At 42.2% G+C, this 26706-nt stretch overlaps 1 protein-coding gene across 3 annotated transcripts in view; it reads right to left on the reverse strand.

The window, feature by feature from the left end:
* TPGS2 (tubulin polyglutamylase complex subunit 2) overlaps window positions 1–26706 on the reverse strand; it is a 90241-nt gene that overhangs the window by 40806 nt on the left and 22729 nt on the right. For all 3 annotated transcript variants that reach the window (XM_062201578.1, XM_062201579.1, XM_062201580.1), the window contains one exon: window positions 12308–12387. In XM_062201578.1, coding sequence (XP_062057562.1) covers window positions 12308–12387 — 80 coding nt within the window. The remainder of the gene's footprint in view (window positions 1–12307; window positions 12388–26706) is intronic.

Raw genomic sequence — 26706 nt, forward strand, 5'->3', positions numbered from 1 at the left:
GACTAAATCTGGTATATAACTGGGTAAATCATCCTAAGAGAGTATATATTATTTCATAATATTAAGGGATCCTATTTTAAAGACATATTTTAAGCCCTCCTGGCATCTTTGACAAGCATTAAAAAAAAATGTCGAAGTTCCAAATTCTTAGTGTTAGGTAGGAAGTCAGATATGAGCTTATGTGTGTGTGACATAAAGGCCTAAAGAGAAGACATCTATGTCCAGCATATGCATCTGCATCTCAAAGTCAGGGGCAGCCCAGTGTTCGCATCCTGCCCGACCCCTCCTACCCGATAACCTGCCAGGTGGGGGTCACCATCCCTTCTGCCTGATAACCTTTCAGAGGCAGCCCAGTATCTGCAATTCAAATACCCTTCTCTGGATCCTAATTCTCCAGGGGGTCTTGCTCACCCTTCCTCTAAACTAGTGCCAGCTAGGCTTCCTCCTGTCTGATACCTCCAGGGGAAACTCAGATAGGAGCTTCTTAATATTTACATCCATAAAATCCTTTGTTTCGGGAGGAGATGTGTGAAGACAAAGACCCATCTCCTTAAAAAACCCCCAGCCTCAACTGGACTGCACGCTCAGCCCTCTGCCTCTCTGCCCGCCCAGGTGTAATCTCTCCACTCAACAATGTAACCTCGCTCATTCCCCCCCCCCCCCCCCCCCCCCCCCCCCGCCGTCCGAGAGATGGGGCACTCTCTCTCAGGTCCTGTCTGGAGAGGTGCCCATCCGTTCTTACAGATGTCCCTTCCTTAATAAACTTTGCTATTTTACCTTTCCACTACTCTGTCTCAAGCCTGAATTCTTTCTTGTGTGAAGACAAGAACCCTGCCATTCTCCGGTAACATTAGGACTTTGACATTTCCAGCTGGGCCCCTGAAAATATCAAAGGATCTATCTCTCATCTTGTAAAAACACCAACTAATCAAGCTATCTGGATTATATTAAAGGTAAAGATGTGAAGTGGTGCTAAACTTTAAGTTATGATGATATAAAACGCCAGTGATACAAATGTCTAAAAGTTACAAAAATCTAATGATCTTCTAGTTGGGTTGTTATTAGTCATGATGTGGTAGAGGCCTTTCCAAGGTCAGAAAAAAGAACAACAACAACAACAAAAAATCCTGGAAATGGAATGTGGTCATTATCTAATTGCCTGTGAATGTTTCAGTTGTAAATGTTGCAGCTTCTGCTTGTTAGCATGGAATGATGGTGTTAATTAACCCTTGGCAGACAGAGTATAGCTCAGTATGTGTGTGGGAGACATAATAGGTGTATCAACAAAAACTAGTTAAATATTATCAGCATGAGCAGCATTGTATCAATTCCTATAGCAGCCATGTAACATTAGAATAGCCAATCAAACATACATGTAACCATATAAGGGAGACAAGTTAAAAACATATATAAACCCTCTTGGTTTGGGGCTCAGGCTTTTGGATAAAAATCCAATTGAATGTTACGCCAGCATAACAACAACAATAATGCTAAAGACTGCTTTCTGGCCTTGGTGTCTTGTTTCTGTTCATGAATCCTGCTATATTTTTCTGAGGGCTTGTCCAGGATCAGCATGGTGTTCTTTTTTCACCTCCCTTGTTGATCAGGGCATGGGATTCCCTGGAGTGTCCGCACAGGGATCTCTAGTGGTGCTGTGGACCACTTGCCCCATGGGGACTGACTCTCCTCTGGTGTGCTGGGGCTCCAACCCTGGAGCACAATGGACCCAGTGCTAAGTCTAAGGAACCAGTCTAAGGAGCACCACCCATAGGAACTGGCAGGAACCCAGGTTCATTTGGTTTGGCCGACCTGCCCTGAGTGGCAAAAGAGGAGCTTGATCACCTCCTAGAGTTGCCCAAGTAATCTCATAAGATTAAAGTAGGCAGACATACAGGCTAAAATTGTTAGATTTGTTAACTGGAAGACCATGCCTTTGCCACGCCCCTGTGTGACCTCGTGCCCCTATCTGATGCCTGTGCCATGCCCCTGTGTGGCCTCATTCCCCTACCTGGCCACACCTGGGTGCCCACCAGCCAATCAGGTTAATTAACCACTCCCCTTTGGAAGTGGGTTAAAAGCCAGGACACGGTGTGGCCTGGGCGGCTCTTCTTCCCTGGCCTCTTGTCAGGAGGGGGCTTGCTGTAGCCCTGCGCCTCCAGGGTGCATGGCCTTTGGGCCATGTGCTCTAGGCTTCCCGGCCCAGATAAAGGCCTAGATGCTCATCCACGCGGCTGGCTCCTGGTGCTTGGTATGAACCCCTATTCACCTCACTCTCTTAAATAAAGCTCTCACTCTCCTATGCATCTTTCTCACTAAATAAAACCTTAAAATGTACCATGCTGCCCATTTATCTGTGCTGGTATTTAGAATTCTTCTCTAAATATTAGGCAAGAACCCTCTTGGGCTTATTAATGTTGGGGATTTAGTAATACCATGGTGAAATCGTATGGCACCCCAAATTCCGGTAGCACATTTGGCACCCTGGATAGCATTTCCTGGGAACTTTAAGGGGCCACATTTCAGTGTAAATTTTAGGGGGTCTTTTCCGATTTCAAGATGATACAGTGTAGAGATGAAACTCTAACCCTAAGGCACTAAATGGCAGGTTACAGACGCATATGATAGATAACAATCCCATCCATACATATGCCAAGGTAATGGCTCTCATGCTAATTTGGTTCAGCTGTAACTGGATACTGAGTATAAAGGGATTTTCCCTTTTTAAAAATTCACTGCCTAAAAAAAATTGCTTTGTAACTTGCCAAATTTGTTTTGCAATTTGGTTTAACAGATTCAACCAAAATAACAATGGGTTATCAGCTCTTGTTATCATCCCCTAAGGTGGATTTTGTAGTCTCTGGTTCATGTCACCGATTTCCAGTTAGAGTTGCTTTATAAAAAGAAATTCCATATAAAATTCTATATGTATAAATGTAATTTTGATCTTAATTCAGATAAAGGTATGATAAAATGTCAGCATCTTAAATTATCTCTGTGTAATTGCTAAGTATAAATTGTAAATGTAAAGGTAAATGAGATAAATGTTTCTAAATGTAAACTTGCAAACTCTTAACATTTTAAATTAAAAAAACCTATTTGGGTTTGTTAACAATTATGTTTTCATAAATTTCCCATATATGAAAAATAATTCAGAATGGCTTGAAAGTAACTAAGGTTGAAATTCGGTATGGTTCTTTTACTTCAAAAATGTTGCCTTAACTTGGAGATTTTTGAAGAATTATTTCAATGTAAGTCAAGAAAATCAACAGATAGAAAAAAGGTCACAAGCATGAAATGTGTTCATTGTGAGAAATGTTATGAAAAAAAATTTTTGGATAAAAAAGGGCATTGCTTGAAAACACTTTTTGCCCTAAAGCTGAATGATTATATTATTCTAGACTAGAAAGGGTAAGACAAAATATTTAAAGGTTTAAGTAAGTTGCAGAAGGTGTGAGAAAGTCACAGAAGGTTTGAGAGGAATAAATCTTGTAAGATTTGTGTGTGAAAAACTGACTCTAATTCTTGAAATATTGCTTACTGTGTTTTCTAAAATTTAACATTAATACCAAAGGTACAATGACATAGAATTAGAATCTGATCCTCTTAAAACAAGGTTGGGGCTACTGCTTTGGTGAAGTAGGTAAAGCCGCTGCCTGCAGTGCTGACATCCCATATAGGCGCTGCTTAGAGTCCCAGCTACTCCGCATCTAATACAACTCCCTGCTAATGTGCCTGGGAAAGCAGAGGACCATGGCCCAAAGCCTTGGGCCCCTGTACCCATGTGGGAGATTTGGAGGAAGCTCCTGGCTTCGAATCAGCTCAGCTCCAGCCATTGTGGCTGTTTAGGAAGTGAACCACTCTCTCTCTACCTCTGCTTGTAACTCGGCCTTTCAAATAAATAATAAATAAATCTAAAAAAAAAGTTTTTTAATTACATATATGTTAATAAATATTTGAAAATAGTCTTATCTCTAATTTTAAAATGCTTTAAAAAAAAAACACCTGCAGCATAGCCTTTTAAATAATTGTTTAATAGGTGGTTCTCTGCAATTTTCTAGCCAGGTCCAATAAGCTTCAGTTCTAATTCTGTTAAATTGTTCCAAGTTATGGGATGATTCTATGTACTATTTAAAATTTTGTATTATTTACTTGAAAGGCAGAGAGAGGAGAAGTAACAGAAAAAGATCTTGCATCTGTTGGTTCACTCCTCAAATGGCTGCAATGGCCAGAGCCAGGCCAGGCTGAAGCCAGGAGCCTGGGTCTTCTTCTAGGTCTACCTACTTGGGTGCAGGGGCACAAGGACATGGGCTGTCTTCTGCTACTTTTGCAGGCAAATTAGCAGGGAGCTGAATGGGAAGTGGGGTAGCAGGATCTTGAACCAGTGCACATATGGGATGTCAGTGTTGCAGGTGGAGGCCCAATTTACTACGCCACAGCATCGGCTCCTGTGCTACCTCTTATATTTGAGGTTTTTATTTCCAATTTTGGTGACAGATGAAAGAAACAAACTTTATGTCCACATGAAGCTATCTTTGTGTTCTCTGTCTCGTTAAGTTCTGATTAAGAACAGCTGAGTTTTAAGAGTTATGGCTTGTTTAAATATGTACTTAAAATATTTGAGTGAATATTTTATAACAATGATTAAATCTAGTCTATATTATGTCATGATGTTAAGGGATCCTATTTCAACCACATATTTTAAGCCTTCTTGGTATCCTTGACTGACATTCAGAATTCCAAATTCTTTGGACATTGATATTTCTGGGTTGGGCCCCTGAAAATGTCAAAGAATAAATCTCTCATCTTGTAGAGTCCAATTAGGCTATTAGGGCTATAAAGATACTGTGAGGATGTAAAATGGTACTAAACTTCAAATTATGATAAAATAAAATGTACTGATACAAATGTCCAAAGTTATAAACATCTAATGATCTTGTTGTATTGTTATCAGTCATGATAGTTATCTTAATCAAAAACCCAGAGACCTAAAAGAGACAAGTGCTTATAAAATCCTATAGATGTTTTCTAACCTACCATGTGGCGTAAACAAATGCCTTTTCTTGTCAATTAATGAGTTTTATAATTTCAACCATGGCTATTTAAAGTCCAGAGTTTTGATTTCTTCTCTAAAAACACAGATTTTAAAAAAAGGACTTTAATAAATGTTCTTAAATGAAGGTTTCCTAACAACTTTCAAATCATTGGACTACAGGTTCCAACTTAAAGTATAGTTAATTCAGGTTACTAAGAGCAGTAAGTAATTCTAATTGATTAATGGGAATTTTTAAAAACAAAGATTTAAAAAGTCTGTTATGAAACTGCTTTACTGTTCTGTAATGTATGATTATACATGCATTATATATATGTACATGTTGTGTACCTATATGAAAATCTATAAAAAGACTAGGACAGACTGGGCTTCATTTTGCTGGGCTCCCAGGAGCCCATGGTCAAAATGACTGTGGGGGGCCAGCCCACTGACTTCATGGTGAACATGGGAGCAGGGCATTTGGTAGTGACCCAACCCATGGGGACACTTTCACAGAGACAAGCTAATATTATGAGAGTCACTGGTTGCCAAGCTCATCTCCCTTTTTCCTGCCTCAGTGATGTAATTTAGGCAGCCACGAAGTTGATTCACAAATTCCTACATCTTTCTGACTGTCCAGGGGCTTCAATGGGTGGAGATTCATTGGAGAAGCTGCAGGCTCAGATTATCAACTCCTGCAGCCAAGTGGCTGTGACTTTGGGAGAACCATAAAAATCAAGACTCTCACAGTTCTTCAAGGGGAGGAGCAGTTTCTCGATAGCTTCTGCGGAGTGGTGGTGGGACACAGCAAGGGCCTGAACTTCCCTTTAAGATGCTGGGGGTGTAGGCAGAGGACAACCTCCCCGGACTGGCTAGAAACATGTTCCTCATAATAATAAAACTAAAGCTGGGAGCCAGGCCCATCCACCAAAGGCAGTATTTCATCCCTCGCAAGGCACAGACTGGAATTCAAAAACACTTTGAGAGGCTTCTAAAGTATGGGATCCTCCAGCCTTGCCAAGTGTCATGGAATACACCCCTTCTACCAATCAGCCATGGACAGATGATTATTGGCCAGTGCAGGACTTGCGAGCTGTAAACCAGCTCACCATTACTTCACATCCTTACACCCTTCTGGGTCTCATCCCCATTGAAGATCCTTTCTTTGTCTGGACTTAATGATGCCTTTTTATGTATCCACTTAGCCCCTCAGAGTCAACCAATTTTTGCCTTTCAGAGGGAAAACTCTGAGAATGGAGACAAGGGCCAGTTAACTTAGACTGCCTGAACGATTTAAAAATTCTCCACCATTCTCAGCACTGTGATTAGCCTCTGATTTGAGCGTCCTCAGCAAACAGGCATGGCTGTACACTACTCCAGTATGTGAACAATCTGCTGCTAACAGGGAAAACACAGGGGGATTGCATGGAAGAAACATGACTTCTCACTCTCCTGTGGGAGGCTGGCTACAAGGTCTCTTAAAAAAAGGCTCAAATCTGCCAAGAGAAGGTAAGATATCTTGGCTTTCACTTGTCCCAAGGACAGTGTCAGATCAATCCAGGAAGAAGGTAAACAGTTTGCTCATTCCTGGCTCTTTTGACTCAGTGCCAGGTTTGAGAGTTCTTGGAGCTGCTGGCTTCTGTGGAATCTGGATACCTAATTTCTCTATTTTGGCAAAGCCATTTTATAAAGCCACAAAGGAGGGACAGACAGAGCTTCTGTTATGGGAACAGGCACAAGAAAGGGCTCTCAGCCAGATTAAAAGGGCACTCATCAGTGCCCCAGCTTTAGGGCTTCCGGACTTAACCATTTTTTTCTACGTGTGCATGAGTACGTTGGCACAGCAATTAGGGTACTAACTTTTAGATGCTGTGTGGGCCACTAAGAGGGTGGCTGTTACGCACTGCTGGGGCCATCAGAGGGGGAACAGTTTCAAAGTGCAGGGAAACAAAAAGCTGATTGAGAAACTAAGCTTGCAGTCACTAAAGAGACAACAGGGACACTCATCTTGACCACTGCCCTGCTTCCCAGCACTCTAGCACAATGGGACCCAAACTAGTCCCAGCATACGCTCACCTGGTTCAAACCAAAATGTGGAAACTGTATCCTGGAGGGATGGTGAAAATTTGAGGATGCTTGGGTTGCCACCCCCGAGTCACCAGCCCCAGCCTTTGTCAAGCACTTTCATGAAGGAACTCATGCTGGCCAAATGGCTCTGGAATCTATATTGGTCCAGCATTTTTACATCCCTAGGTTTTCCAGCATAGCTTGAGTAGTATGCAGACAATGCAAAGTATGTGCCTGGAACAACCCCCACCAAGAACCTAAAATGCCCCCTCCCACCTGGTGTAGAAAATAGGGGAAATTCCATTTGAAAATTTAATTGTGGGGGCCAGCACTGTGATGCAGTAGCCTAAGCCTCCACCTGGGGCGCCAGCATCCCATTTGAGTACCAGTTCATTTCCTGGCTGCTCTTCTGATCCAGTTCTCGGCTATTGCCTGGGAAAGCAATGGAAGATGGCCCAAGTGCTTGGAGTCCCTGCACCTGTGTGGGAGGCCCAGAAGAAGCTCCTGGCTCCTGACTTCGAATCTGCTCAGCTCTAGCCATTGTGGTCATATGGCGAATAAACCAGCAGATGGAAGACCTTTCTCTCCGTCTCTCCCTCTTTCTGTAACTCTACCTTTCAAATAACTAATAAACTCTCAAAAAAAAAAAAAAAAAAAAAAAGAAAACAAACAACACTTACTTGTGGACTTTACTGAACTTCCCCATGTTTGCAGTTGCAAATACTTAGTGGTCTATGTGTGTACTTTCTTGGGTTGAGTAGAGGCTTTCCCAATTTGTACTGAAAACACTCGATTGGTGGCCTGGCTTTTGCTAAAAGAAATCACTCCATGCTTTGGAATTCCAATTACTATCAAGTCTCACAACAGGCTGCATTTGTAGCAGAGGTGGTACAGATGGTGTCAAGAGGACTGGGAATCACCTATCAGCCCCAGAGTTCTGGAAAAGTGAAATACATGAACCAGAGATTAAAAATGCAATTAAGTACTCTGTCAAGAGACTCACTCACACTGGGACTAGCTGTTACTAATAGCACTGTTAAGGAATAGATGTAGCCCTATTAAACAGGCAGGGTTCTCTCCTTTTGAAATTCTTTATGGGTACCCTCTCCCTAAAGTCAAGGGAGTACATGGAGATTTAAAATAGACAGCCTCACCTTTAGACAATAGATGCAGGCTCTCAGCTTGGCCGTGACCTCCATCAGTCACTGGGTTAGGGAATGACTGGCTGTGAGCTTAACCACAGAAGCTCACTGTTTTAAGCCAGGAGATATGGTATGGTTAAGGGAATGAAATGTCCAGCCCCGAAAGCCCCTTTGGAGAGGTCTGTTTAGTATTGTTCTGTCCACTCCTACTGCAGTCAGGTGGCTAAAATAGCTCCCTGGATCCACTACAGCACAGTGCAGCTGAGACCTGTGACTGGGAGTGCATCTCAGATTTGGTGACACCATCTAAGTTGACCATCCAAAACTAGTGGGCCAACCCTGAAGAGATCACCAGACAGTGGCCCCAGTGAAACTCCTGAGGATGATGGCCTTACTTCATTCACTCAGGGGGCTGAAGGATCCACGCACAGCAAAAAAATTAAAGAACTGACTGCCTGATCAAATAAATGGACTAATCTTTTTTTCCTTTATATTGGTTCTCTCTTACAATGCATTGTAACCCTTTATTTCTCCGTTATTACAGTTTCAGCCTTAGTTTTAACAAAAGGATTGGTGGCAACTGCTCTGGCTGATTGAAACTCCGTTAAGAGGTTTCTCATAGTTTTTAATTAAAAAAAAAAATTTTTTTAACCTCTTGTGGACAGGATTAGAAACAGATTGTTTCTAATCTGGCTCCCTTCTGTGGACCTGAGCCCCTTATCTTGTGACTCAGGTATTCACATGACCTGATCAGGCCAGGGTATCACCACCACCCTAACTCTACCACACCCAATACTCCTTACAGGGAGTGAAAAATGTAAGTCCTTGGATCAGGATGATCCTCTCTGATCCTGAGTGAGTCTGAGCATCAAAGAGGGGAATGTGGTAGAGGTCTTCCCAAGGACAGAAAAGAGAAAGAGGAAAAAAAACTTATCCTGAAAATTGAATGTGCTCATAATCTGCTTGCCTGTGAATGTTTCATTTGTAACTGTTCCAGCTTCTGCTTGTCAGCATGGAGTGATGGTGTTAACCCTTGCCAGACACAGTATAGCTCAGTGAATGTGTGGATGAAACATTAAGTGTACTGAGAAAATCTAGTTAAACATCATCAGCAACTATGTATGCATGTGCAGTATTGTATCAATTCCTACAGCCACCATGTAACATTGGAATATCCCACCAAATGTATGAATGTAATCATATAAGGGAGACAAAGAAGCTTCCAAGAGCTGGGTCAATGGAAACAGAACTGCCCTGGAGTCAGAAGGACTCCAAAGTCAGAACTGCAGACCCCAAAGGCTCTAAGCTCAAAAGCCCTTCATTCCGTCCAGCTTTCATAGTAACCATCGCTATTGAGGGGACAGCCTAGGGTCAGTAACATTTCAGGCATGAATGGAAGTTACCTTTTAGAGAAGCCTCCTATTCTATAATAACCTCTTCAGGCTCTCTCTCCTCCCAGGCCAGCCAGGTAATGGTAGTCAACAAGGTGTCTTCCCTAATGACCTTCACATCTCCCTTGTAACATCTTTTCCAACATCTCATGTGAAGAGATACATAGGTCTGGGCCTCAAATAAACCTGACAAGGCCTTACCACCCATCTGATTATTAAGAAACCCTCCTGTCTGTTTCTATTTGCCTTTCAATGGGAAAACCTCCTCCTGGCTTGGAAAGAGCATTTCCTAGGTTCTCTAATAATGATTCTGTCCTTTGTTTCAGACTCTGCATATTTAATCTGCTTGTTAGATCTGTTTTCTCCAACTTGTAGCAACTAAATTCTAGATGGCCATGCACATAAAACCTCAGATGGAAACAGTTTCTGTTATCTGGCACTGCGGCTTCCTTGAGCGCCCACCTTCTACTGGAACCCTGTCTTGACCACAGGTTCCTACTTCACCCCTGCTCAGCTTGAAGAAGTCATACTGGACACTGCCCTAACCCTGGCCAGCAGCCATGGTTTCCAAAAGCAGAAGAAGGGAATGAGGGAGCCATGGACTAGAAGCAGGCCAGGTTTACTCTATCTCACGCCTCCTTGCCAGCATGTACACACTAAACAAAACAGAAGCATTCTTTCTCTGCAGCAACCAGGCATATTATCTGTCCTCCCACTAACTGGACAAGGGCTTACACTCTTGCTTTCCTATTTCATTAGCATGTTTTTGTATGCATTTGATTGCTTCTGTTACCACGTCTGACTTAACTGGTGTAGAAATGCACTCTTTACCCAAAAAGAGGCAAGTCTTCCGTTTTCAGTGGTGAGGAGATCTGTAGTCCCTGGCAGTTTTGAAGGATCGCAGCTGCCATGGAATCTACCTGGTCTTGGAGGTGAGTCAGACGTGGTAACAGAAGCAATCAAATGCATACAAAACATGCTAATGAAATAGGAAAGCAAGAGTGTAAGCCCTTGTCCAGTTAGTGGGAGGACAGATATATGCCTGGTTGCTGCAGAGAAAGAATGCTTCTGTTTTGTTTAGTGTGTACATGCTGGCAAGGAGACATGAGATAGAGTAAACCTGGCCTACACTCTAGACCAATCTTTATTTTCCATCCCCCTAACCCACTGTGTCAAGGAAGTAGACTTACCCTCTTGCTAATCTTGTTAGGTGTCCTGGCAAGAATTGGGGCAGAAGCAGTCAGACTGGCAATTTCAGTAGATGCAGCAAATAAAATCGAAGACTTACCCCTCACTCTCAAAGAAGACATAAATGACCTAGCACAACAATTACCTCACCTCCAAGACCAGGTAGATTCCATGGCAGCTGCGATCCTTCAAAACTGCCAGGGACTACAGATCCCCTCACCACTGAAAACGGAAGACTTGCCTCTTTTTGGGTAAAGAGTGCATTTCTACACCAGTTAAGTCAGACATGGCAACAGAAGCAATCAAACCCATACAAAAACATGCTAATGAAATCTATTTCCCAAATAGCCCCACCTCATCGTTTTGGTTGTGGGGACCTTTCCCACCATGGTTGATATCTTTGCTGTCATCTTTCTTCCTCATAGTCATAGTGCTTTTAGTCTTACCATGTAAAATTAAAATATTTCAAAAGTTTCTACAGGAACGGATGGCTACTGTGTCCTAAGCCATCATGCAGGAACATCCAAACACTGCTTTCCTTCTCTCATCAACCCAATCCAGAGTACAGACACTCTGCCTTGCATCAGCAGCCCACTTCAGCAGAGTAGCCAGAGAGAAACCAGCGCCCTGTCTCCTTTTCCATCAGGACTGATGGAGCAAGGACAAAAGCCTTGGATCTATTTTGGCCTCTCATCTGTGAGACTGGGAGCAGGCACCCAATTCCTTGCGTTCTTCTTCAGCTGGCTCAGCAGTGCCCTGCCTTGATTGTTGGCCACACCACTATCTTAAGAGTCCAGCCATTAGCCCAAGCTCTCCCCATTACCTTAAGAGTTCAGACTTAGTCCAAATCTTCCCAAGCCATACCACTATGTTGAGGGATCAGCCACTACCCCAAGCTCTCCCAACTATCTCAAAAGCTCAGCCTTTAAAAAAAAAAAAAAAGGCTGGTGCTGCGGCTCACTTGGCTAATCCTCTGCCTGCGGCACTGGCACCCCGGGTTCTGTCCCGATTGCTCCTCTTCCAGTCCAGCTCTCTGCTGTGACCAGGGAGTGCAGTGGAGGATGGCCCAAGTGCTTGGGCCCCGCACCCACATGGGAGACCAGGAGGAGGCACCTGGCTCCTGGCTTTGAATAGGCGCAGCGCGCCAGCCACAGTGTGCCGGCCATAGCGGCCATTTGGAGGGTGAACCAACAGAAAGGAAGACCTTTCTCTCTAACTCTGCCTGTCAAAAAAAAAAAAAAAAAAAAAAAAAAACAAAAAAAAAAAAAACAAAAAAAACTCAGCCTTAACCCAGACCCTTCCAAGTGCTCCCAACTTCTTTATGATATATCAGACATAAGGTGCTCTTGCTGCTGTGTGTTCACAGGTACCTCTTTGCCATGCATTTACTGAAAGTGAGCACCTCTCAGGTTTGTAAAGAAACCCGTTCTAGCTATAATTCCATGTTCTGGCTCCTCTGTGTCTTGCTCTCCTATTTTTACAACACTTACTTGCTCCCATGAAGAAATCATATGACGTTCAGCAGGTGCTTTTTCTATGATGGCCACCTCTGTCACACCTGGAGAAGATTCTGGAAGAGGAAAGAGAGTCTGTAGAGTTGCAGTTGGCCCACTCTCCCACATTTCTACACTACAAGTTGATCATCTGTTGTTGAATACCGAATCCCTCTGATTAGCATTTATTTCCAGTGTTGAAAGCAGAGAACTTGTTAGTCCCTCAAAGGCACCTGGTTGCATAACTAAGCACAACATGAGCCATTAACAGAACACACTCAATCATTTTACCTGTTTAACAAATAAAAGAGATTCTAGACTGGTTGTGATTTCACACTAAACTTTTCAGGAAGCTATATCTATATACATGATATGCTAAAAAAGAATATGTAAAAGGATCTAATTAACTTTTTTAAAAAAATTTTATTATTATTTTTTTAACTTTTATTTAATGAATATAAATTTCCAAAGTACAGCTTATGGATTACAATGGCTTCCCCCACCCCATAACTTCCCTCCCACCCGCAACCCTCCCCTTTCCCACTCCCTCTCCCCTTCCATTCACATCAAGATTCATTTTCAATTCTCTTTATATACAGAAGATCAGTTCAGTATATATTAAGCAAAGATTTCAACAGTTTGCTCCCACATAGCAACACAAAGTGAAAAATACTGTTGGAGTACTAAGTTATAGCATTAAATAACAGTGTACAGCCATTAAAGACAGAGATCCTACATGATATATTTTTTTAATTAATTAATTTTCTATGCATTTTCCAATTTAACACCAGGTTTTTTTTTTTTTTTTTTTTTTTTTTGACAGGCAGAGTGGACAGTGAGAGAGAGAGAAAGGTCTTCTTTTGCCGTTGGTTCACCCTCCAATGGCTGTCACGGCCAGCGCGCTGTGGCCGGCGCACTGCGCTGATCCAAAAGCAGGAGCCAGGTGCTTCTCCTGGTCTCCCATGTGGGTGCAGGGCCCAAGCACTTGGGCCATCCTCCACTGCACTCCCTGGCCACAGCAGAGAGCTGGCCTGGAAGAGGGGCAACTGGGACAGAATCCGGTGCCCCGACCAGGACTAGAACCCGGTGTGCTGGCACCGCAAGGCGAAGGATTAGCCTATTGAGCCGCGGCGCCGGCCTAATTAACTTTTATAAAACATAACTTGCTTGCTAATTTTCTTCTAAATAAGCCTTTTCTTGGACAGACTAATCTACTTTTTAAAAAAAAAAAAAAAGATTTATTTATTTGATTGAAAGTCAGAGTTACAGAGTTACACGGAGAGAGAAGGAGAGGCAGGGAGAGGGAGAGGGAGAGAGAGAGAGGTCTTCCATCTAATGGTTCACTCCCCAATTGGATGCAATGGCTGGAGCTGCGCAGATCCGAAGCCAAGAGCACGGAGCTTCTTCCCGGTCTCCCACGTGAATACAGGGGCTCAAGGACTTGGGCTGTCTTCTACTGCTTTCCCAGGCCATAGCAGAGAGCTGGATTGGAAGTGGAGCAGCCGGGTCTTGAACTGGCGCCCAAATGGGATGCCAGCACTGCAGGCCAGGACATTAACCCACTGTGCCACAGCACTGGCCCCAACTAATCTACTTTCTAAGGTGCAGGATTTAGAAGATGTGCATGCATGAGCAAGACTCCATCCAGAAACTATACTGAGAACAAAGTCATATTTCTTTTTTTCTTTTTTCTTTTTTTTTGACAGGCAGAGTGGACAGTGAGAGAGAGACAGAGAGAAAGGTCTTCCTTTGCCGTTGGTTCACCCTACAATGGCCGCCATGGCCAGCGCGCTGTGGCTGGCGCACCGCACTGATCCAAAGGCAGGAGCCAGGTGCTTCTCCTGGTCTCCCATGGGGTGCAGGACCCAAGGACTTGGGCCATCCTCCACTGCACTCCTGGACCACAGCAGAGAGCTGGTCTGGAAGAGGGGCAACCGGGACAGAACCCGGCGCCCCAACTGGGACTAGAACCTGGTGTGCCAGTGCCGCAGGCGGAGGATTAGCCTAGTGAGCCACGGCGCCGGCCAGTAAGTCATATTTCTAAATGCCCAAAGAAGAAAAAGGTCTCCAAATGACCTAGTATTCCTCTCTGCAGAGCTGTGGCCACCACTCAGTCTGGGGCAAAAAAACAGCCACTAGGGAATACACGAGGTTTCAGTACCTCCTCACATGTTCTGTCTGGTCACAAGACAATAAATACTACCTCCTCCATGAAATCATTTCAGATTACTCTAGCTCACTGACCTCTCAGTTTCCTGAGACTTAAGATTTTGAAGTCTTTAAGGCATAAAATTTGTATGGCTTGAATTCTGTCCCCTTTAAAAAAGGTATGTTGAGCCTTAATGCCTAGCACCTCAGAAATAACTATTTGGAAATAGGGTTATTAAAGATATATTTTGTTCAGAAAAGATTATGTTAGAGTAGGGTAAATGCTCGATCAGCTAAATGGTGTCCTTGTACAAACAGTACCATGTGGGGGCTGGTGCTGTGGTGCAGCGGGTTAACACCCTGGCCTGAAGCACTGCCATCCCATATGGGTGCCGGTTCGAGTCCTGGCTGCTCCACTTCCTATCCAGCTCTCTGCTATGGCCTGGGAAAGCAGTAGAAGATGGCCCAGGTCCTTGGGCCCCACAGTTAACTGGCAATTGAGACCCCAGTCCCATGGCCAGGGAACAGAATCTCCATTGCAGGAGAATAGGTAAACAGAAGAGCTTCAGCAGAGTCATTTCCATGGACACGTTATGCTAGCAATCCTAGTTGTAAGGGACAAAATAATGCTTTAGTAATATTCAAAGAAAAGGAGATTGATGAGATGCTTAATAAAGAACTGAAAAGAATTATTATAATATTCATAGAGATACAAGAGAATACAGTTTAATGGAATTAGGAAAATAATTCAGGAAACAAAAGAGAAATTTGGCAAAGAGACAGATATCACGCAAAATAACAAACTTGGGGACAGATTGTGGCACAGTAGGTTACGCCATCCCCTCCAATGCCAGCATGCCATGTGAGCACCAGTTTGAGTACCAGCTGCTCCACTTCTGATCCAGCTACTTGCTAATGCATCTGGGAAAGCAGAGGAAGATGGACCAACAACTTGGGCTCCTGCCACCCACATGGGAGACCAGGATGGAGTTTCTGGCTCCTGGCTTTAGCCTGGCCCAGCCCCAGCCATTGTAGCCACTTGGGGAGTGAACCATCATATGGAAGATCTCTCTGTCTCTCACTCACTCTCTCTCTCTCTTTCAATAACTTTGCCTTTAAAATAAAATTTTTATTTAAATAAGATTTTTTGGAAATCTTTTTAAAAATATTTATTTATCTGAAAGGCAGAGATACAGAGGGAGAGGGAGAAACAGAGATCTTCCATCCACTGCTTCATTTCCCAAAGGCAACGGCCAGGGCAGAACCAGGCCAATGCTAGGAACCAGGAGCTTCTTTCGGGTCTCCACATAGGTACAGGAGCCCAAGCACGTGGACTATCATTTTCTATTGCCTTCCCAGGCACATTAGCAGGGAGCTGGATCAAAAGTGGAGCAGCTGGATCGAAAGTGGACTTGAACTGGCACCCATATGGGATCCCAAAATTGCAGGTGAAGGCTTAACCTTCTGTACCACAACACCAGCCCCAAATAAATCTTAAAAGCACAAATCAGAAATCTTGAAAATAAAGAACTCAAAAATCAAATACAGATTAGATCAAGCAGAAGAAAGAATATCTGAATTTGAAGACAGATTATAAAACATTCCAGTCAAAAGGGAAAACATAGGAGGAGGGGCAGAAAGAGGAGGAAGAGAAGAACAAGTAGAGGGAGGAGGAAGAGAACAAAATAGACTCCTAGACTTTTTAGGATGCCAATAAATGAAGAAGTATTTGAATCACGGGGATCTCTCAAAGAGTACAAAGGAGTAAAAGAATAAAAAAACTGATGCAATGAAATAATAGCCGAAAATGTCCTCAATCCTCAGACAGATATGGACATTCAAGTACAGGAGGCCCAATGAAAGAGATGATCAGAAAAGATCCTTACCATGACACATTATAGTCAAGCTCTCAATCCTAAAATCAGCATAAGAAAAGCACCAATAAATATTTAAGGGAACCCCAATTAGATTAACAGCATATTTTCAGCAGAAACTTTATAGGCTAGGAAGGAGTGGGATGATATATTTCAAGTTACAAAAGAAAAATACCTGCCAACCAAGAATACTATAACCAGCAAAGCTATCCTTCATAAATGAAGAAGAAATTAAAGACATTCCACGATGGCCAAAAACTGAGGAAACTTATTACGTTACCAGCCTTATAAGAGGCAAAGAACTAGATCATGAAAATAAATGAATGTATGAGGGCCAGCATTGTAGTATAGTGGGTAAAGCTGCTGCCTGCAAAGCTGACATCCCATGTGGGTGCCAGTCATGTCCTTACTGTTCTACTTCCAATTCAACTCCCTGCAATGGTCTAGGAAAAGCACTGGAGGATGCACCAAGTGCTTGGTTCCCTGCAACCCATGTGGGAGACCTGGAGGAAGCTCCTGGTTCCTGGCTTCAGCCTTGGACAGCCCTGGCTGTTGCGGTCATTTGGGGAGTGAGCCAGCAGATGGAAGATCTCCGTCTCTCCCTCCAACTCTGACTCTCAAATAAATAAATTTAAATAAATAATAAAATAAATGTGAAAGTAAAAAACCCAGTAGAAGAGCATTTACACAAAGGAAATACAAAACAACCAGATCTAATCAATATAGCAAACTGCCAACCACAAAAATGAACAACAAAAAAGGAATAACATAGGATAGGCAAAACAAACAGAAGAGAAATTTTAAATGATAAAGTCATTACTTTTAAATAACCTTGAATGTAAAAGGACTGAATTCCTCAATTAAAAGGTACAGACATCCTGAATGGATACAAAAACAAGACCCAACAATATGCTGCCTACAGGAAACTCACTTCTCCAGTACAGTACAGACAAGCACAGACTGAAAGTCAAAGGATGGAAAATGATACTCCAAGCAAAAGGGAACCAAAAGTGGGCAGGGCTAGCTATACTTACATCAGAAGAAAAAGACTAAGACAAAAACTGTAAGGCACAAAGATGGCCACTACATAATGATCCCAGGACCAATTCAACATGAGGACATAATGATTATAAACACACAAGCACCTAATGCTAGAACAACCCATTTTATAAAATAAGCATTAGTACAACTAAGTGGAGAGATCAGCTCCAACACGATAATAGTGGAAGACTTCAATACCACACTTTCTTCAATGGATAGATCACCTAGAAATATAATCAACAAAGAAACATCAGAGTTAAACTATAATATAGATGAAAAGAACCTAACAGACTTTTTTAAAAAAAGATTTATTTATTTATTTGCAAGGCGGAGCTAGAGAGAGAGAGGACAGAGAGATTTTCCATCCGCTGGTCCACTTCCTAAATGGCTGCAACAACTGGGGCTGGTTAGGGCCAAAGCCAAGAGCTAGGACTTCCTCCAGGATTCCCATGTGGGTATAGGGACCCAAGGACTTGAGCCGTCATCTGCTGCTTTCCCAGGTGCATTAGCAGGGAGCTGAATGGGAAGTGGAGCAGCCAGGACTCGAACCAGTACCCACGTAGGATGCCAGCACTGCAGGCCGTGGCTTAATCCACTATACCACAGTGCTGGCCCAAAAGACATTTATAAAACAATTCATCCTGAATATACATTCGTTTCATCAGCTCATGAAACATTCTCAAGGATAGAAAATATATTAAGATGGGGCCAGCGCTCAGAATCAACCCTTGGGACATTCGGATCTGGCTAAAAGGTCCATGAGAGTCTCACAGGCATGGAAAGCCATGACACGATGGCAAAAAACAATCTAAATGAAAGACCCTGGTGAACAAGACCCCAGCAGAAGGAACAGGCCATCAAGGAGAGAGGCACCTTTCTCTGAAGGGAGGAAGGAACCTCCACTGTGACACGGCCTTGACTAAACAAGTTCAGAGCTGGTGAACTCAAGGGACTTCCATAGCCTAGACAGCTCATAGCAAGAGTCTCGGGTGATTGCTGACGTCATAAATAAGAGTGCCAATTGTTAAATCAACAACGGGAGTCACTGGGTACATGCTCCCCACGTAGGATCTCTGTCCTTAATGTGTTTTACTATGAAACTTAAAAACACTACTAATCGAACAATACCCTATACCTTGTGCGGTTGTGTGAATGCAGCCTGTTGAAATCCTTGCTTAGTATATACTAAGTTGATCTTCAGTATATGAAGGTAATTGAAAATGAAACTCGATAAAGGGTGGGATGGGAGAGGGGAGGGCCACGGGAGGGAGGGAGGTTGGGGGGCGAAGCCACAACAATACAAAAGTTGCACGTTGTAAATTCACATTTATGAAATAAAAAGAAAAAAAAAATAAAGGTAATGCCAAAAGGGAAAAAAAAAAAAAAAGGTGGGGCCAGCGCTATTACATAGAAGGTAAAGCTGCTGGCTGCAGTGCTGGTAATCCCGTATGGGCACCGATTTGTGTTCCAGCTGCTCCACTTAGGATTCAGCTCTCTTCTAATGTGCCTGGGAAAGCACCTGAGGATGGCCCAGTCCTTGGGTCCCTGCACCCAGGAGGAAGTTCCTGGCTCCTGGCTTTGGATCAGCCCAGCTCCAGCCATTGCTGCCATTTGAGGTGTGAACCAGCAGATGGAAGTTCTCATGTTCTTTCTCTGTCTCTCTCTCTTTCAAATAAATAAATCTTTAAAAAAAATATTAAGCCACAAAACAAATCTCAACAAATTAAAAATTAAATTCATACCATGCATGTTTTCTAATAACAGAATAAAACTAGAAATCAATAACAAAAGAAACATTAGGAATAACATAAGTACAGAGACTGAACATGCGTCTGAAAAAACAATGGGTCACTGAAATCAAAAACAGAAATAAAAAATTTTTCAAACAAATGCAAATGAAAATACAACATATCAAAACATGGGATACAGCAAAGGCAATACTAAGAGAAGTTTATAGCAGCAAGTGCCCACATGAAAAAAAAAAGCAATGAAGATTTCAAATAAGCAACATAATACTACATCTTAAGAAACCAGAAAAACGAGAACAAACCAAATTCAAGGTTGGTAAAAGAAATAACAACAATCAGAGCAGAAATACACAAAGTGGAAACTAAGAAAATATAGAAAATCAACGAAAGTATTTTTTAAAAAAATGAAATTGACAAGCTTTCAGCAACACTAACAAAGAAAAAAGGTAGAAGAATAAAAAAAATCAGAGATAAAAAGGAGCTATTACAACTGATTACACAAAGGATCTTTAGGAATGCTATAGCTTGAATAGAATGTGGTTCCCAGGTTCACCCAGTTATATCCCTACGTCATATATTGATAGTACTAATGGGAAGGAAGCTTAATCCAATAATGGTGTCTCAGAGGGTGGTCCTTAGGCAACTGGGAGAATGCAGTTCTTGGGAGAGAGTGACTGTAAACACTTGAATCCAGCTCAGTTTTTCTCTCTCTCTCTGCTTCCTGGCTCGTCATGTGGATTGCTCCTCTACACACACCCTGCCACTGCCATCCTCTGGAATTTCCAGATGACCAAAGCAATGAGGCCTGCCTGCCTTTTGACTGGAAGATTCAAAACTGTTAGCCATAACAAATCTTTTCTCTTCCTGAAGTCAGTTTCCTCAGATATTTCACTATAGTCAAGAAAAGCTAATACAAGGACTATTATGAACTATATGCCAATAAATTGGAACACCTAGGCACAACAGATGAATTTCTGGAAATTTAGAACCCACCAAAGTTGAACCAAAAAGCACAGGAAACCTGAACAGACCAGTAATGAGATTGAATTAGTAATAAAAAGTATTCCCAACAAAGAAAAACCTCAAGACTAGATATCCTCACTGCTGAATTCTACTAAACTTATTTATTTATTTTTGAGACGGCAGGGGTGGTGGTAGTGGTGTAGTGAAAGGGCATTCTCTAGCTGTCCTCCTGTCCCAATCTGCTAGTTAACCATCCAAATGCCCACAATGGCTAGATCTGGGCTAAGTCAAAGCCATGAGACAGGAACTCAATCCAGGTCTCCCACATGGGTGGCAAAGATTCAACTACCTGAGCCATCACCTGGTACCTCCAAGGATCTGCATTAGTCAGAAGCTGGAGTCAAAAGCCAGAGCTGGGATGTGAACCCAGGTACTCTTATTATGGGATGTGGGGTCCCAGGTCCTAACCAGTGACTTAACTGCTAGGTAGCCAAATGCTAGATAGCCAAACACCAAACATTAAAGAAAGAAGTTTCCTCAAACTATTCCAAAAAACTTGAAGAGAGAGAACCCTTTCAAATTCTGAAGCCAGCATTACTCTGATACTAAAACTAAAAAAAATCACTTACTATAATCAATTGGGATTTAATCCAGGAATACAAGGATGGTTCAATATATGCAAATCAACAAACATTAGACAACACATAAGCAGAATGAAGGATAAAAATCATGATTACCTCAATAGACTTGGAGCATTCAATAAAATTCAACATCCATTCATGATTAATACCCTGAACGAATTTGGAGTAAGAGGATTTTACAGCAACATGAGCAAAAGACAAATATGACAAATCCACAGCCAATATCACAATGAATGGAGAAAACCTGAAAAAGTATTTCAACTAAGATGTGGAACAAGACAGGGATGTCCAGTTTTGCTACTCTTATTAAACACAGTGCTGGATGTTTTAGCCAGAGAAATCAGGCAAGAGAAAGAAATAAAATGCATGCAAAAATGGAGGGTGGAATCATATCACTGTTTGCAGATGATATGATTCTATTTCAAGAAAAACCTACAGGCTCCATGAAAACACTACTAAACTGCTAAGTGTATTCATAAAGTTGCAAAATATAAAGCCAACATGCAAAAATCAATAGGATTTTTATATACCAAAGACAAATTTGCTGAAGAAGAAATCATAAAAACAGTTCCATTCATAATAACTACAAAAATACATAGGAATATATCTAACCAAGGATGTGGAAGACCTCTACAGTTGTAAAACATCAATGAAATAAAGTGAGAGAGACACAACACAATGGAAATGAAATAGATGAAGGTGTGGGTATAGGATGGGCTAGACAAGGTTGTAATTCCTGCACTCTGATTAGCTGTTATTCTGCTCCTCCCCTGATTGGTTAAATCTAGGTATGATTTTCAGAAAGGGGCCAATCAGAGAGCCACTTCATGGCAAGTTTCTTTGGCAACTCCTCCGTTGGAGCCCTTCTCCTGACTGCTGTGGTGGGAGGTTTTTGTTTCTCACTTTCAATAAACCTTGCTTTGCTCACCGTCCCTGTCCACAAGGAAAATCATCTATGACGTGAGACAAGAACTGACAACATGCTTGTCCTCATCCTCCTGCAACAGCTTACTACCATGACTTAGATTTAACTCAAATCAGCCTTGGATCACCTTGCCAAATGGGTGAGCAAGTGGAATGCTTCCATCTGTTTTTTGGAGAGCCTCACTCTCTCCCATAGCAACCCTCTTACTTTCAAGAGCACTGGGGTCCCTGTTGGCCAGTTAGAAGTGGTTAGAGCAGCTGCTGGTCTTAACTTAAAGATTAGGCTTGCTGACTAGGACTTGATCAATCTCCCAGAGCTAAGACTCTATTCCAATCTCTCTCTGTTGCATGGGTTGGCCCTTTGCAAACGACAGGGAGAAAGCCTTGAGACTACTGATGAATCCTGGCCAAGGCTACACTCCGGTGATTCCTGAGTCTTTTGGCCAGACACCAGACCCCCAACAACTGAAAGGGTGTTGAGCTAGGAAGCACATTTCCTGCAGTGAGTGGCATACTGAGTGTGGATGTGCTCTGGAGGGAGGCCATGTGCTCCATGCCCCAGTGACTCCTTACTTTACCCCTTTGACCTGCTCTTTTGGAGTCCTCACAAGCTGTAACACTACAAGCTTCAACTCCCTCTACTTTTTGTCTTAGCTCTGGGAATGTTGGTCCTGCTGGACTTGGTTTTCTGTCATGCAGAATGGCCCGTTGTGTGAGATTGGGAAAAGGTCTTGGAGTAATTGCAAAATTCAGGCCACTCTGGTGTTTTTCAAAGGCTCTGTGACTGACTCTGATAGCCCAACAGGGTGTTGGTCTGAGAACTGCACTATTTTTTCCACAAATATCAATCTGTTAGTGACACCGGGCACGGTATGGAGTGAGGCCATGAGCTCTGTGCCCCAGTGTCCCGATGACTCCTTATTTTATCCCAGACTCTGACAAGATCTCCACCTCTTACTCTGCTTGCCTCACTACAATGTAGCCTCTGGACATGCTTTTGTTCTATCTATTTTTTGTTCATTTTAATACAAACTAGAATTCCTGGTCCCATTAGCTAGTATTTCCCTAAACATCTGGTTGGTTTGGGGTCAGAATTTAAGTATCCCTTTTGCAGACCAGGCACCCTTTTCCATCTAGTCGGCTCTTTAGCATAGAATCCCTTGTGACCTGGACAGGTCTTCTGGCATGTTTTCACATGTCCTCTTCCCTCCTTTGCAGGTCCATGTTCTCTGGTGTCCTCCTCCCTCCTTTGTATCCACATCCATCAGGTCCTTTCTAGATAGTCCATACCTCAAAGGTAGCTCACTGAGCAGAATTTTTATTCCCCCATTGTGTTGCTTTAGTCCTTAACCTGCTGAGTCACCAGCCCAAGCAACGACCAGGACCGGTGCCCTTCCTCCAGACTTTTTAAGTCCGTTTTAATGTTCTTGTTCTGAAGGCACATTACATGCCTCAAGGTTGGGAAGGACAAGGCCTAGATGGCGGTACAGCAGTGGGAGGTTCCGAGTCATTTTAGGAAAAATGGATAGTGAGCAGAAGGGATACACACTGATGGTGGTATTGTGGCGGTATCGCTATAAGTTCCTGTAGAGTGGTCCAGGAGTCCAGGAGAGACTGCTCAGGTCCATGCTGGGGTAGCAAAGAAGAGGGAGAGGTGGTGGATGTGCAGTAAAGGAGCGGTGCAGGGACAGAGCGAGGAGACTGGCACTGCCTATCATTGGAAGTGAACCAGGTGAGAGGTCGCGAGTCCACAGAGCTATGGACAGTGGTGGGCAGGGAAGCTTAGCGAACTGTGTTTGAAGCTCCAAGCAGGAAGAAGGAGAAATGGTAGGGGAACGGGCAGAGAGGTTGGGCATGCCATGATCCTTCTGTGTCTCTCCTTCTCCCAACCGGACCTACAGCCGGCGGGTGAAGCCAGACTGATTACATTTTTGAGTGTAAGCAGGGGGCCGCCATGTCTGCCTCCCATGCACACACCCACCAATTGTGTGGGCCATCTCACAACATGCCCCAACTGGGTACAAGGATCACAATATTTCAGAACCATTTCTTCTCTGCCACACAAGCTGCAATGGAAAGTAGTCCTAAACAGCAAAAACCAGAGCTTGTTTGAAGCATCAATGAGAAGTGTGCCCAGCCCAAGTAGGCGGGGCTTAGTGTACCAAAGCCCTGATACCCACCTTCACAATGATCCAGAAGTAAACAGAGCTCCAGGAGGCAGGGCTGCAAGCTTCCACTTGCAACGCACACACACAGCAACTCACGGCAGACGGATATCAGTTTAAAAATAAAATCAACCAGAAATCAACCAGAAAAGTCGGAAGTACAAAGGAAAAATCCTGCATAAGCATAAGGAAGACATTATGAACTCGCCAGAGGGGCAATATGAATCCTCAATAATGGAGGCTGAGGAAGAGATTGAGGATATGCTAGAAAAGGAATTCAGAGAATTAATAGATTACTTCGAAGCAATCAGAAACAAATTCACAATCTAAATGAAAAGCACTCCCAAGAAATTGAGATTTTAAAGAGAAGCCAGAATGAAATATTGGAAATGAAGAATTCAATAGACCAAATAAAAAATGCAGTGGAAAGTCTTAGCAATAGAAGAGACAGAAGAAAGATATCAGAACTAGAAGACAAATTTCTGAAAATATTAGACCAAATATAAGAAGAAGAAATTAGAAAATTAAAAATCACAGTCGCAGAATTACAAGATTCTATCAAACCACCAAACTTACGGATCCTAGGAATTCCAGAAGGTATGGAAAGAAAGAAAGGCTTAGAAGGCCTTCTTAATAAAATAATAACAGAGGACTTGCACAATCTGGAGAAAGAGACATCCAAGTACAAGAAATACACCAAATTCCCAATAGACATGACCAGCAAAGAACTTCACGACACACAGTAGCAAAAATCAACTCAGTGAAACACAAAGAATAGATCTTAGAATGTGCAGGAGAGAAAAGACAAATCACATTCAGAGGAAACCCAATTAGACTCACCCCAGACTTATTGCAAAGCCTACAGGCAAGGAGACAATGACAAGACATATTCCAAGTCCTAAGGAAAAAAAAAAAAAAAAAAAAAAAAAACTATGAACCCAAAATACTGTACCTTGCAAAACTCTCATTTATGAATGAAGGAGAAATAAAGATCTTCCACAACAAGCAGAAACTGAAAGCATTTTGGAACTACTCGCCCAGCCCTACAAAAGATGCTCAAGGATGTACTAGACACAGAAACAGGAACATCACCACATAAGAAGATGAATGCAAAAAAATGACCCAGCAGAAGTACAAATGAAATCCAAAATACATAAACAGGACTATTTAAGGAAACATGGTAGGGCAAAGACAGTATTTAACAACAGTCACACTGAATGTAAATGGTCTAAACTCCCCAGTTAAAATTCACAGACTGGATGAATGCATTAAAAAAGAAAACCCATCTATTTGCTGCCTACAAGAAACACTTTACCAATAGAGACACACACAGACTGAAAGTGAAAAGATGGAAAAAGATAATCCATGCTAACAGAAACCAAAAGAGCTGGTGTGGCCATCCTAATATCAGACAAAATAGACTTTAACACAAAAATATTAAAAGAGATAAAAAAGGATACTATATAATGATTAAAGGATCAATTCAACAGGGAGATGTGATTATTACAAATGTATATGCACCTAATTACAGGTCACCTACCTATTTAAAAGAATTGTTAAGGGACTTAAAGGGAGATATAGACTCAAAGATAATAGTAACTGGGGACTTCAATGCCCCAATTTCAGAAATGAACAGATCAACCAGATAGAAAATCAACAAAGAAACAACAGTTAATCAACACCACAGACCAAATAGACCTAGCAGATAGCTACAGAGCCTTCCACCCTACAACCACAGAGTACACATTTTTTTCTCCAGTAAATGGAACTTTCTCTAGGATTTGCCACATGCTACACCATAAAGTGAGTCTCAGCAAATTCTAAAAAATCAAAATCATACATCTTCTCAGACCACAATGTAATGAAGCTAGAAATCAACAACTCTCTACATCATATGCAAACACATGAAGAATGAACAACAAGTTCTGAATGAACAATGGGTCATAGAAGAAATCAAAAAGGAAATAAAAAAATTTCTGGAAACAAATGAAGACAGCAATACAGCATACCAAAATTTGTGGGATACAGCAAAAGCAGTGTTAATAGGAAAGTTTATAGCAATTGGTATCAACATCAAGAAACTGAAAGGCACCAAATAAATGAACTATCTGTGCACTTCAAGGATCTAGAAAAATAACAGCAAACCAAACCCAAAACTAGTAGGAGAAATAATTAGAGAAAAAAAAAATCAATGAAATTGAAACCAAAAAACAGTACAAAAGATCAGCAAAAAGAAGAGCTGGTTATTTGAAAAAATAAAATTGGCAGTATTGAACCAACTAACCAAAAAAAGGATAGAGAAGAACCAAATCAATAAAATTAGAGATGAAAAAGGAAATATACAACAGACACCAAAGAAATAAAAAGAATCATCAGAAACCACTACAAAGAGCTGTATGCCAACAACCTGGGAAACCCGGAAGAAATGGATACATTCCTAGACACATACAATCTACATATATTGAGCCATGAAGACATAGAAAACCTAAACAGACCCATAACCCAGATGGAAATTAAATCAGTAATAAAGTCCCTCTCAACACAGAAAAGCCCGGGACTGCATGGATTCACTGCTGAATTCTACCAGAAATTTAAAGAACTAATTCAAATTCTCAAATTATTCAAAACAATTGAAAGGGAGAGAATCCTCACAAATTCTTTCTATGAAGCCAGCATCACATTAATTCTTAAACCTGGCAAAGATGCAACAGAGAAAGAGAACTATAGACCAATTTCCCTGATGAACACAGATGCAAAAATGCTTAACAAAATTGTGGCCAATGGAATTCAAAAACACATCAGAAAGATCATTCACTCGGACCAAGTGGGATTTATCTCTGGTGTGCAGGGATAATTCAACATTCCCAAAATCAATGTGATGCTCATATTAGC

Source organism: Lepus europaeus, chromosome 9 (assembly GCF_033115175.1).
Source record: "Lepus europaeus isolate LE1 chromosome 9, mLepTim1.pri, whole genome shotgun sequence".
In the NCBI taxonomy this organism is placed as follows: domain Eukaryota; kingdom Metazoa; phylum Chordata; class Mammalia; order Lagomorpha; family Leporidae; genus Lepus; species Lepus europaeus.